We start from the raw sequence: 12,453 nt of genomic DNA on the forward strand, positions 1-12,453 counted from the left end.
AATTTGTACGCGTTATTTAATTACTACGCAAGTGTAGTAAAACATAAAAATTAAGCAACACTATTACAAAAAATATTATAAGATATTTTTGCAAAAAATTTTTTAAACAATATACTTGTATTTCAAATGAATAAAAGCATTATATATACATTTACATCATAAATATATAAAGCATGTAAAAATAAATATATAATATTTAAAAAATAAGAATAAAGCATATTAAATAATACATTGACTTATTAATATAAAATATAGTTAAAAACTAAAAAAGAAAAATTAATTTTCACCTTGGATATACACTCGTTAGCTTTATACAATAGTATTTCGGACATTCTTTTTATCGCAATACTAAAAGGGATAATTGTATGTTCTGTGCATCCAGGTGACGTTCCTGCATGTGTCCCACTAGTACACACTGTACAGAACACTGTATCGCATGTTTCACAAAATAATAATTCCTGATTTATATGAACTGAACACTTTGGGATGACCTGCAAGTAAATAGGTATAATGATATTGAGACTATTTAAGAAAAAAATTTATCTGTAATAACAAATTGACAATATTCTGCTCAAATATACCTCTCGTCTTTGTCGAGACATAAGATCCAGTAATTGATTTACGAGAAAACTCGGGGGCAGTGCAGGTACCCCTCCACGAGGAATAGTTATTAATTCTCTACAAATGGGACATCTAAATGCTCCTGTCTCTCGTGTTTGAGACGCAGCAATTCTTGTTAAACAATGTAAACATACCTATAAACAGAGATAAGATTATCAAGATATATAAGATCAAGATATATATTACGTGCAATATGTATATATAATTATAATATTATTCTATATTTATTAATTATTTTATTCTATACATAAATCATACCGTGTGTGAACATGGTAGTAATTTAGGTGTATGTTCGCTGCCATCGTAAACGCAGAGACAGGTACCACATGTTAAAAAACTCTCATTAAAGTCTTCATAATTTATACTGACTGTCTCTACAAGCATGGAGCTCATGCTGACCATCCTCTCCCCAAGCCGTGTCCTAAACAAAAAATAAAAATTACAAATTAAAGTCAACATAATTCAAATATCGCAGCACACAAAATATTAAAAAATAATATTAAATATATATATATAATATACATAATGTATGCAACAAATAAAATGTAAATAAAAATAAATTAAAAATATATATATAATTTATACATCATCATTATTATAATCAATAATTTGTTTAAAAATAACTTCTTGTTTCAAGACTTGAAAAAGTTTTTGTGAAGATAAAAGTTTCTATAAAACATTTTATCAACTTATAATTGTTAAGATAAACAATACATTTAAAAATGATATACATTGTTATTCACAATTTTTAAATATTGCTGGAAATAAGCTAAAACAAAATATGTATTTCGATAACTGTACAGATCGTTTTCTCAGTGACAGTCTACGATCAATTGCTTTTTGCGTAAGCGTGATCAAAACAATACATAACAAGGTACATCTGCCGAAAAAGGAGCACTCACTGTATAGCTAAACGCAACGCTTCCATAATGGATATATTCTAGTCGCCGCTCTAAAGTCTACGCTCCACCATCCGTTTCAACGTCAACAATGCACGCAGCCCTGTTACTCGAGTTTTCTCGAAAATCTTGAAAAATCCAATGATCACGATACATGTCGCGCTAATGCATCAATTCATCCTCACTGTCTCCGGAGACAAAAGAGAAACAGATGATCCACGAAGAAATCACAACCGCGTCGTCGACGGACAACTCCGAGCGTGTTTGGCTGGGTCAATTCCGAAAATCCGAATTCCTCGCAAACGAAGAGCCCTCGGAAACGCGGATCGTTTCCGAGCGAGCGAGCGACGCGTTTTCTATGTTAGCGACTGCATGTCTCGCGGATATATAAATAAATCACCGAGACACTCGGCGATGATGAGAGCGAGCTGCGAGACGTGCGCGGCTGTCTCGGGATCTCGGCCCTTTGTCTACCTCCGCTTCTCGCGCTCCATTATTCGGATGAGCGGAGGGAGCGAATTCACGGACGCCACATCGAATTCCGCGCGCCGCATCACGTACTGACGGTTTCGGCGACGGATTGTTTTCGCGACAAAGAAGAGAGGAATTCTTTGGCTGAATACTTTTTTTTTTCGATCTTTTTTTTTTCGTGGTCGAGGTCTTATCGCCGCGCGTTTCGCACACACGCGGGCGCTGATCACGCGAAATCAGCGGGGACGATGTCGAATCTCGGCGCGGAGCATTTTTCTTAAACAAAACACACAGACGGACGCGCAGGGCAATCAGGACAACGGCAGTGAACGACAGCGGATGGCGCAGCGAGTCGCATCAGCTGCAGAGCGCTCAGCGCAGCGAGCGGCGACTCACGTTCGTGTTACAGCTGCGCGCGTTCGTCGTCTCCGCACTCCGCCGATTCCGCGGCTCACGGCTGCAGGTCTTACTTACTGGCCTGTGCCCTGTGGTCGCCGGCATCACCGTGGCATATGCTGGCGTGTGCGGGTGTCACGAGCACGGCACTTTCGATGCTCAGTAAACGAGAATTTTGAGAAGATTTTGAAACGGATTGAAATTGATTCAGATTTTCAGAGGTAAACGCATCTGTAAACGTTGAAATGAATTCTTTTTATTCCCTCCCACCCCCTCCTTCTCCCTTCCTGCCGAAAATTTTTTTCATAATTTTTATACGAATTGCAACGTTTTTCAGAAACATTCGGAAAGTTTGCATCTTCTTTCAGAATTTTTCACACAAGTGAATTCTGAAATATATTCTGAAATTTCTCATCTCATAATTTAAAAAAATATATTTTTTAATTTTTTAGATTTTATATAACATTTCTCATCAGAAATTATACTTACAAAAAAATCTTAGAAATCTTATGATATTTTATAATTAACATATACGAAAAATTCTGAAAAAATATGTAGATTTTTTGAGAAATGTTTCAATTCGTATGAAAAATGAGTGAGAAAGTTAAGTAATAAAATTATGTAGAAATTCTGAAAAATTATAAGAAAAATTTTGAAAAAAATTTTCACCAGAGCAATACATTTTTATTTATTTATAGGAATTATATGAAACACATTCTTATGTTTTTCAATATAAAAAAATTTCAGTTCTTTAAGTACATCGCGAATATACTGTTCAAAATACAATTCAAAATTCTGAATAGGAAATGCGATTTTTCAATCCAACTGAATCCAAAAAAAAGTTTTTCCATCCAATTGAATATATACAAAAAAAAGTAAAACTAGAATACCAAAATGTTACAAAAGCACTCGGATGGATTAAAATTTCAATTCATTTTAATCTATTCTCGTTTATTGGCTCTTATAACACAATTTGATGATTTTATCCAGTAAACACAAATTAACAGCAATATAACATTAATGTTATAATTTTTTACTCACAATATAATATCTGTAATGTACTCTCTAATTTTTTTTAGAGTGGAATCTCATTTCAAAAATTGAAGCCTGAGCCATTTCTGAAAAAGAATGACTCGATTTTCAATCTATAAGAGTAAATTGATTCTAAAAGTTTTAGAAAATATAACGTGTATTGTATTATATTTATATTATTGAATGTGGAATTATAATATTAATATAATGTTACCATTAATCAGTGTTTACTGATCTAATAACGGAATAGCTAGGCTTTGTTTCCGAATAACTCGAATTGTCTCAAATCATGATAATTTCTAATTTTAACAAATTATCGTTATGTTACAATTTAAAATAAGTGGAAGCTTCAAAGTTAAAAAAAAATTGAAAAAAGCAAACTTAATGTAAAGTCTAATTGTGAAACTATGTTAAGACGAACAGATTTTTGCTTTAACTGGAAAGTGCGTATTCTGAATAGAATACGAATTACGAGAAAATCTTACAAATGTACATTAATTTTAATCTTGTGATTTATTTTTTATTTTTGAACTGCACTAGAATTTTCCTTCTTTTCGCCAAATATCAATATATCTATTTTACTTTAAATTCCAAAAATGTATACTATAGTTCAGCTATAGAAAATTAATCTTAATTGATTTAACTTATTCTTTATCTTTTTTTTAATTCTCTAACTAAAAAAAGGTAAAAATTAAGTTAAAATTAATCTACATTAATAGAGATTAAAATTAATTTACTTTAATTTGGTAAAAATGGATAATTTTGATTCTATGTAAAAGTATGAATGTTAGGAATTTGGAAGCAAATTTTTTGACGATAATGTATGTACGGTCCTGGAGATCGGTCGTAAGAGGGAGGGACGGCAAGAGCGAGGCTGAATCACGGAGGAGAGCGTGGGAGAAATAGGCAATGTACGTGCACGATGGCATAAAGAAACACGCGTACACGGCCGTGTATTCTCGTGAACTCTCCACTGCGTAGCCTGAAAGGTGCAGCGACCAGCATGTTTGCGCTTGTATTTATGGATGTACGTGTGCGCAGAATCGCGTGGAGTCGCATACAAATGATCGAATTCGACATTAGAGTATTAATCGTGAAGCTTCAAAATATACTCAGATAACACAAAGTAAAATCAGGATGTTTGTCTGATAATGAGACATCTTAAAACATTTTTGCAGAACCGTCTAATGCCCGTATTCATAATCAGACTTTGTACCTACTTAAGGCTTCCTTAAATTTATCTTTAGATGCTCAACAGCCAATGAAATAATTCGTAGAATAAATATAAAGATAAATTTAAGGAAGTCTTAAATATAAGGCCTGACTAGGTTAAAGATATCTTGAAGACGTTTTATGTCCTGATTTTAGACTTTTACTCGTATTCATAGTCAGGCCTTATATTTAAGGCTTCCTTAAATTTATCTTTAGATACTCTATGAATTATGTCTGCTATATTGGCTGCTGAGCATCTAAAGATAAATTTAAGGAAGCCTTAAGTACAAAGTCTGACTATGAATACGGGCATTTGTGTTGTTGAATAATTTGAATTCTCTCGATTGGATGCATTTAGTGATTTTTACACTGGTATTATATTAAAGTCGTCGTACATAAAATGACGTAAAACTGTGCGTTTAATGTAAATATAAAAATGAATTAAACTATAAAATCCCCAATATATTTTATTGCTTAAGTAAAATCTCTATTTTAATTCGAAATATTTTATTTGTATATAAATTACAACGACTTTAATATGCACTAATTATGCGTTCAACACTTATTTCTGATCTTACAAAAGAATGAATATACAATAAACAAATAAATGAATGAATATATAAATAAATAAATGTGTAAAAAGAATATAAATATATGTATACATAACATTTTTTTAATAATAAAAAATAATATTTTTAAATATAATAAGATATTATAGACACAAAGATATTATATACATATACAGAATGCTTATATAATTTAAATATGAAAGGAATATATAATTATATTACAAATATTATAAAGATGCCTGCAAGAGTTTCCAAAGAGAATAAGAAAGTCGAAATAATGTTGATTTAATATCATACTGACCAGTTATTGATCGAATTTATGTCATTTTTTATTATGATTCGGTCAATGTGACATTGGATCTGTTTTTGTAACTAAATTAATGTGCATTTGAAACTTAAAATGAGATAAATATATGTTTAATATTTGGCGAAAGCGAGAAAGAGAATTCTAGTACAGTTTTGCAGGAATAAAAAAACAAATCTATTTTATTTTGACTTTCTTATGTTCTTCCTGAGTTTTTATTCTCTCGCGCATTATCTTGGATTTCATTTAGCGTTCACAACGCGGGTATTATTTTTCTTTGTTATTTAATAAACAACAAGAATGAAATGATTCCATGAGCATTGCGAGCGTCGATATGTTTTCTATCTATTTATTTAGTTTCAATGAATTTTAAGGGACCTTTTCCTTTTTGAACATCCGTAAAGAACACTTAGGTGCCAATTTTTGCGCCAGGCGTTTTTAATATTTTATATCTTTTGAAAATTAAACACGAAATTAAAATAAAATCTAGGTTTTTCAATGTAAAATTTTCTAATCAATCGATTGGTAATATTGAATTTTCGAAAAACAAAACATTATTCATTCAAAACTATTAAGCAAAACTAATTTCCTTAAATACAAGTTGGAAATTTTGCTGGTGCGAATTTGCGCTCAGATGTTATTTACGGATTAATAGTATATTTGATACATGATGATTTCTCTTTTTAACAATTTACGATGTGACGACTTCAAATATTTTAATTATTTGATTCTTACTCGATGGAAAATTTAATCTGAACTTTATAACTATTTCATTTTTTAATATGCGCACTGAAGACACAAAGTCAAAATGTATGCGATTCAATTTTTTCCTGTAGATATTAATTATTGTTAAATATATACACAATAATAATTTCCACCCCAATGATTACATTGATTCTTACAGGCTTTTCTATAATATTTGTTTTATAATTCTCAGTGCCTTATTTATATTAAATTTAATTATATTACGTTTGTAAAAATATATATCGTAAAAAAAATATATAATAGATATATTTATAATAGACAAAAGATATAAGATACGTGATACTCACATGAAAGGACAGCAGCTCATGAAGCTTTCTTTGATAATAACAAATCTCTCTAATTATTTCCGCAGGTGAGAACTGAATTGTTGTCAGCCAAGAATGACTTCACGCGGTCATAATACTTTCTTTCATTTCCTTTTTATGAATAAAGCTCACACCATATTGATCCCTCGATATTTAAAAATATCCGTAGCGGCCACCTGTCTGGTGCACAAGATAAAATTTATGTCGCACTTGTCAAAACGATATCGCTGCTTCAATTAGTTACGTTTTTTTTATATCCGTCGCGAAGGGATCTCGATAAGTACCGTAAAAATAACTTGGAGTATTTTTAACGCGCTTTTATCATTTTATTAACGAGTCGTCGCTGTTAAGCGCTTAATAAAACAACGCACACATAATTTCACACTGATACAATCTTTCTTCCTTGCAGACGTGCACATCCATTGATTCATTAAAGGAATCTCTTCGACGTCCCATTCGAGATCGATACCTGCTCTCACGTGCGCAGAAGAAACGTAAACAGTGTCGCGAGCGCGTATAAACACAGCGAACAGAAAGCGCCGTCGTACTGAGAAACCATATCAATGTGATATCAAAATATTACGAGAGACAGCTATCTCGCTGGCGATGCAATCATTGCGGTGCATTAACCCCTCGCCCAGAATCGATGATCGGAATCTGCGGAAATCTGCGAGTATTTGGACAAATGCCATTGACGCCTTTTTGAATTTCATCTATTCGAACTCGACGATTTCGAACAGCTTTTATCTTTGTTTCACTTTAATTGTTTCACAATTTTCTACGAAACGGAGAAAAGTTACCAAAAGTATATAAAGTAAATGTCCCAGAGTGTACCTATGTCGCGGACACTTAGATAAAATTTATTATTAATCTCAAATGCTATTTTTGTTACAATATATTACAAAGGTTACAATTGTAAATTATAATATTATATTTAAAAAAAGCATTTTGAAATTAATAATGTTCGGTCACAGAGATGTTTACCTTACTTGCAATAAGACTTTTGCATCGCAAAAGGAAGGAAATGAATGTGAATATAAACACACACAAGTGAAAAATATTCGATCAAGGCGGTACTTCGTGCCTAATAATATTTCTTGTGAATTTCCAGTTCAAATAAATTGTGTAAAATGAACGTGAGAACCTAAGATCAACATTGACGAACGCTTGCAACGCAATGTGTATGTATTATTCACGCACTTATAGCTCCCGAAGGTATTTCGACACGCAGTTTCGCGCGCGCGTCGCGAGTTGCGCGCATTCTCGTTTCGCTCGCGCCGAAAAAAATCCAAATATCTTTTACCGAGTGACGAGACGTAAGCACGACGGCTTAAGCAGACTTAAGCGAATCTGTGGGGAGAATTGCCAAGAGAAGACGTCGCCGGATACTCACTTATAGATTCCGAGGAAATTTCCTTCTGCGACGCTACATCACCCGCGGCTGCCCGCGACGGGATGGATGGATGGATGGGGCGAGGAAGTCACAAGAGGCGCCGCTCTGACGGGGACATGATCATCACCCTTCGCGTTTCCCTCGGGGACGGTGCAAGGACGAGGAACGAGTATCGATCTCTCGCGCTGCAGCAGGTGTCACACGGCACCAGCTGTCGTGCTTCGCACTGCAAAGGCAGCAACCACGGCGACGGCGACGGCGACGGCGACGACGGCGACGGCGACGGCGACAGCGAGGAGAGAAAGAGAGGGGTTCTCCGCGCACGGGGGAAACGAAGCGGGGATGAAAACACACCCTCAGGAGCACGGATCGCGCGCACGCGCGCGCGTCACGCTATTTGGGTCACGCGGCGCGACGCGCGCGGGCGCGACGCGCGATTTATTCGACTCCGACTCCGGCTCGAGACTCTCGAGATTTTCGAGAGTACGACTTGGTTCGCGACGACTTGGATCTTGGGTTGCCGACGATGATCCGGGTGCACGAATATTTCCGTGTCCTGGACGCCGGTCATGTAACTTCGAACAGAACTTTTCATTTTCTGTTCATTTTGATTCCGCGTCAATTTCTCGCTAATCACACAACGAATACAGGTCGATTAATCAGGGAATGATCAGCTGAAGTATTTTTATACATCCCAGCTGCGAAAAAATGTGAATTATTGTAAAATATTGTTTTCTCCATCCATTGTAGAAATTTAATATTGTAGAAAGATAATGATTAATTACTCACTAAAAGTACTGTTCAGAGTTTTCTATTTTTAATACTCAGAATAAATAATTTCCAGTATTAAACTGGATTTTTATAAACGATATTTTATATATTCCTTTTTTAATAACTATTCTTTGCGAACTTTTAAATATGTAATTCCGTCGAAAACCCGCAATGGAAAAGCATTATATACAGTAAAATCTTTATCTTTTTATACTGTCATAATAAGTTATTTAACGTGCATATTTCCGTTTAACATTTGTTTAGTTCTTAGTTACTAATTTTTAGAAAACTAGTTAAATTTACATCCATAATAATATTCTCAAATACTAATAAATCGGAAAACAGTCGATAGTGTACAATGTTATTAAGAATATTGATTTTAATTGGAATATAAAAACACTTCAGATAATCGTAAAAAAAAATCAGGTAACTATTTCCGGGTTTAATGTACCAATAATGCAACTGTCGCATCATGGCTTACTACTACAAGAAGCCACTGAGGAGACGTCATTAATGTATTATTATACATTGAGCTTTGTTATTTCATTGGCTTCTATCATATAAGAATGCTATTGTTCGGCTATTAAGAAAAGTTAGGATGGTGTTCTTATATCAGCAGTTTTTGTTTTTACGTTGCTAAAATATGTTAAATTAAATTGTATAAACAAAATCCATTAATGACTTCTAATGATCTTGAAAATGTTATCGGCAATAAAAATATCAAAGAGTTAATGAACGTGCGAAATTGAGTTTGAATTTTTTATTTTTTACGTTTTTTTTTTCTAGGAAAAAATTACATAATTACTTTACTCTGATCAGTTTTCCTAAATCCCTTTTTTCGAATGGATATAATGACATATTATCATGTAAAGGAGAGGATATTTTGTTTAGTTTAGAGAAAACAACAGTTATAGCGTTTGGGAAAGAACGATAGCAAGAAATCGTTTCTTTTTCGCAAAAACTAAAACGAGTAAAAAATTTTAAGGTTTTTTTGAATTAATGATATTCGCAGCCTAATCTTATACTTTAAGATTGTCTTAAGTATGATCTCGAAATACAATTGATTGAATGAAGTATTAAGATCATTTCAGATTGTGAGATCAGACTTCAACCGGTTTTCTAGCGAAAGTAAATCGGAGCGCAAAAAGTATCTACAGTAGAGCAGTAAGCCTTAAAAATCATAAAAAATTGTCAATCATATTTGATTATTCTCCTCACACTCGACAGTGATTAATCATTTCTTATGGTTTGCTCTATTATAGACACAGCGTATAAGTCGAATGTAAAGGAAGAGATTAAAATGATGTTAAAATAAAAACAAACTATAAATACTCTAATAAAAATAAAAATTAAAGTGTAAGTCAAATGTAAAGTGAGAGTAACAGAATCGTAAACGAAGTTTCTAGGAAATTGAGATAATGAAATGTAAAAAAAAGCGTCAACATCTTGTTTACATTCTATTGTCTCAATTTTCGCTTCCTAAGAGCATCGTTTATGCTTTTGTTACTCCCCCTTTACATTTAACTTACACTTTAATTTTTTTCTACAGTATTCAGTAATCCGGTCTTATTTTAAAATCATCTTAAGTAACAACTCAAGATGCTAACACGATTGATTTACGTTTCTTAAGAGGTCATAAATCACAGAACTGTATTAGCATCTTAAGAAATAAGACTACCTTAATGAAAATTTTTCTCATAATTTTTATACAAATTGGAACATTTTTCAGAAGTATTCAGAAATATTCAGAAAGTTTACATCTCAGAACTTCTTATACAATGAATTCTGAAATATTCTGAAATTTTTCATCCTATAATTTTTAAAAAGTATTTTTAAATTTTTTAGATTTTGTAACATTTTATCCTAAAATTATACTTACAAAAAATCTTAAAAATCTTACGATATTTCATAATTAACATATATGAAAAATTCTGAGAAAAGATGTAGATTTTCTAAGAAGTGTTCTAATTCGTACAAAAAATGTGAGAAAGTCATAAAATTATAGAGAAATTCTGAAAAATTATATGAAAATACAGGATATATTTAAAATGGTCTTAAATATAACGATTAACTAAAAAATATCAATCTTAAAAATAAGACTAGATTATAAGTACTATCCCAAACAAAATAATTAAATTAGTAGCGCAAATGATGAAACAATTTATTTTACAATGTAGCTACATCTTCAGTAAATGCACAACTATCTTGTTTATGTTTAATGATGTATATTATAGATGAAGGCATGATTTGTAGATTTTGTCGATAACAAGCAATTTCAAATTTTGTAGTAGCATTCACGATACTTGCCAGGATCTCCTCAATTCTCCAAAAAGAATCCCATATCGGATCCTCTTCTAATTTTCGAGAATGAATACCGGTATGTCTCAAGCTGATCATCTTCAATATTGGAAAAATATTGGTGTGTGTACAAACAATTGATTACAATAAGGCGCGAGACGTTTGATGGAAGCGTTATTGCAAAACGCATTCTTTGCCTAGAATGGCCTAGATTCTCAAAAGAACTCGAAGAGATATTGCGGGAATCTAATCGCGCGTCGGTCTTCTCCACTATCCGCGACAACGATATTCCGCCGATCAACCGGATCGTCAATTTTGTGCTTTCTCTGTCTCCACCCTCGACTTTATTCCGCGCGCGAAAGCCACCACCTGCTGGCACAGTTACGTGCTACGACGTTTTTACCTTAAAGTAACATTGGACACGCTCGAGCATGCGCCTCTGGAAATGGGTCATTAGGAGCTTGACCGAAATCTTCGGCCAGGATTTCGCGCTAATTCCTTAAACTCACCGATCGTTAATCGACGAAAAGCGGCGCGTGACTTGCGCGTTTTGCACAATGTTGAAAGACAATCCTTTTCGTCAAATAAGAAGTCGACTTAAAATTATTTTCGCATTTACTCTAAATAATGAAAGAATCGTTTGACAATTATTATGGAAAAAAATATTTTATATTTTATATAAATTTTTGTTAAAATATAACATTAAAAATTTTTATAATACTTCTATCAAATCTCTTCTATTATAATAAATAATTAATTACATGATTTATACTACAAATTTAAATCCTTGCTGAATACATGTAGAATTATAAACATTTTAATACATATACATTTGCACATTTTAAAGTTTATTCTAAGTGCATGCTTCTTGTCAAAATTTATCTATCTTTTTTTTACCTATCTTGTCAAATTTATCTAAATATTTTATAATATAATAATAATAATAATAATAATAATATACTAGGTGATTTTTAAATATTTTAAAAGATGTTGAAAGATAATTCCTCACATTAATTCAAGATAAAAACTTCATATAACTGTGTGCTCGAAATAGTTTATTATTATAATTTCAAAAATACAAATAGTGTCAAAATTGAAGGAAAAATTTTATTTTATCATAAAATTTTAAATCACTCAGGTTATTTTACTGAAACTTTCATGTTTTTAAAAGTAATATAAAGTTTCATCAAAATAATTCGAATAATTTTCGAAATTTTTATAAAAATTTTATTTTCAACTTTGATTGCATTCCGTTGCACGCATAATATGCACGATGTATCATTTTACCATTCTTGTCCGCAGAATATTACAAAGATAAAATGATACGTCATGCGTGCAACGAAATGCATCTTTGATATCTTGTGTCTTCGAATATAATAATAAATCGTTTCGGATATGTAGTTTATATATATATATA

The 12,453-nt window shown here is 32.4% G+C and overlaps 1 protein-coding gene across 1 annotated transcript in view; it reads right to left on the reverse strand.

Moving 5' to 3' along the window:
• LOC108694596 (tripartite motif-containing protein 2-like) overlaps positions 1-12,453 on the reverse strand; it is a 19,143-nt gene that overhangs the window by 2,422 nt on the left and 4,268 nt on the right. Inside the window, exons 6-9 of the mRNA XM_018204179.1 lie at positions 6,263-6,269; positions 880-1,042; positions 582-755; positions 288-491 (exon numbers count right to left, since the gene is read on the reverse strand). Coding sequence (XP_018059668.1) covers positions 288-491; positions 582-755; positions 880-1,042; positions 6,263-6,269 — 548 coding nt within the window. The remainder of the gene's footprint in view (positions 1-287; positions 492-581; positions 756-879; positions 1,043-6,262; positions 6,270-12,453) is intronic.

Source organism: Atta colombica, unplaced genomic scaffold (genome assembly GCF_001594045.1).
Source record: "Atta colombica isolate Treedump-2 unplaced genomic scaffold, Acol1.0 scaffold1, whole genome shotgun sequence".
Taxonomy (NCBI): Eukaryota; Metazoa; Arthropoda; class Insecta; order Hymenoptera; family Formicidae; genus Atta; species Atta colombica.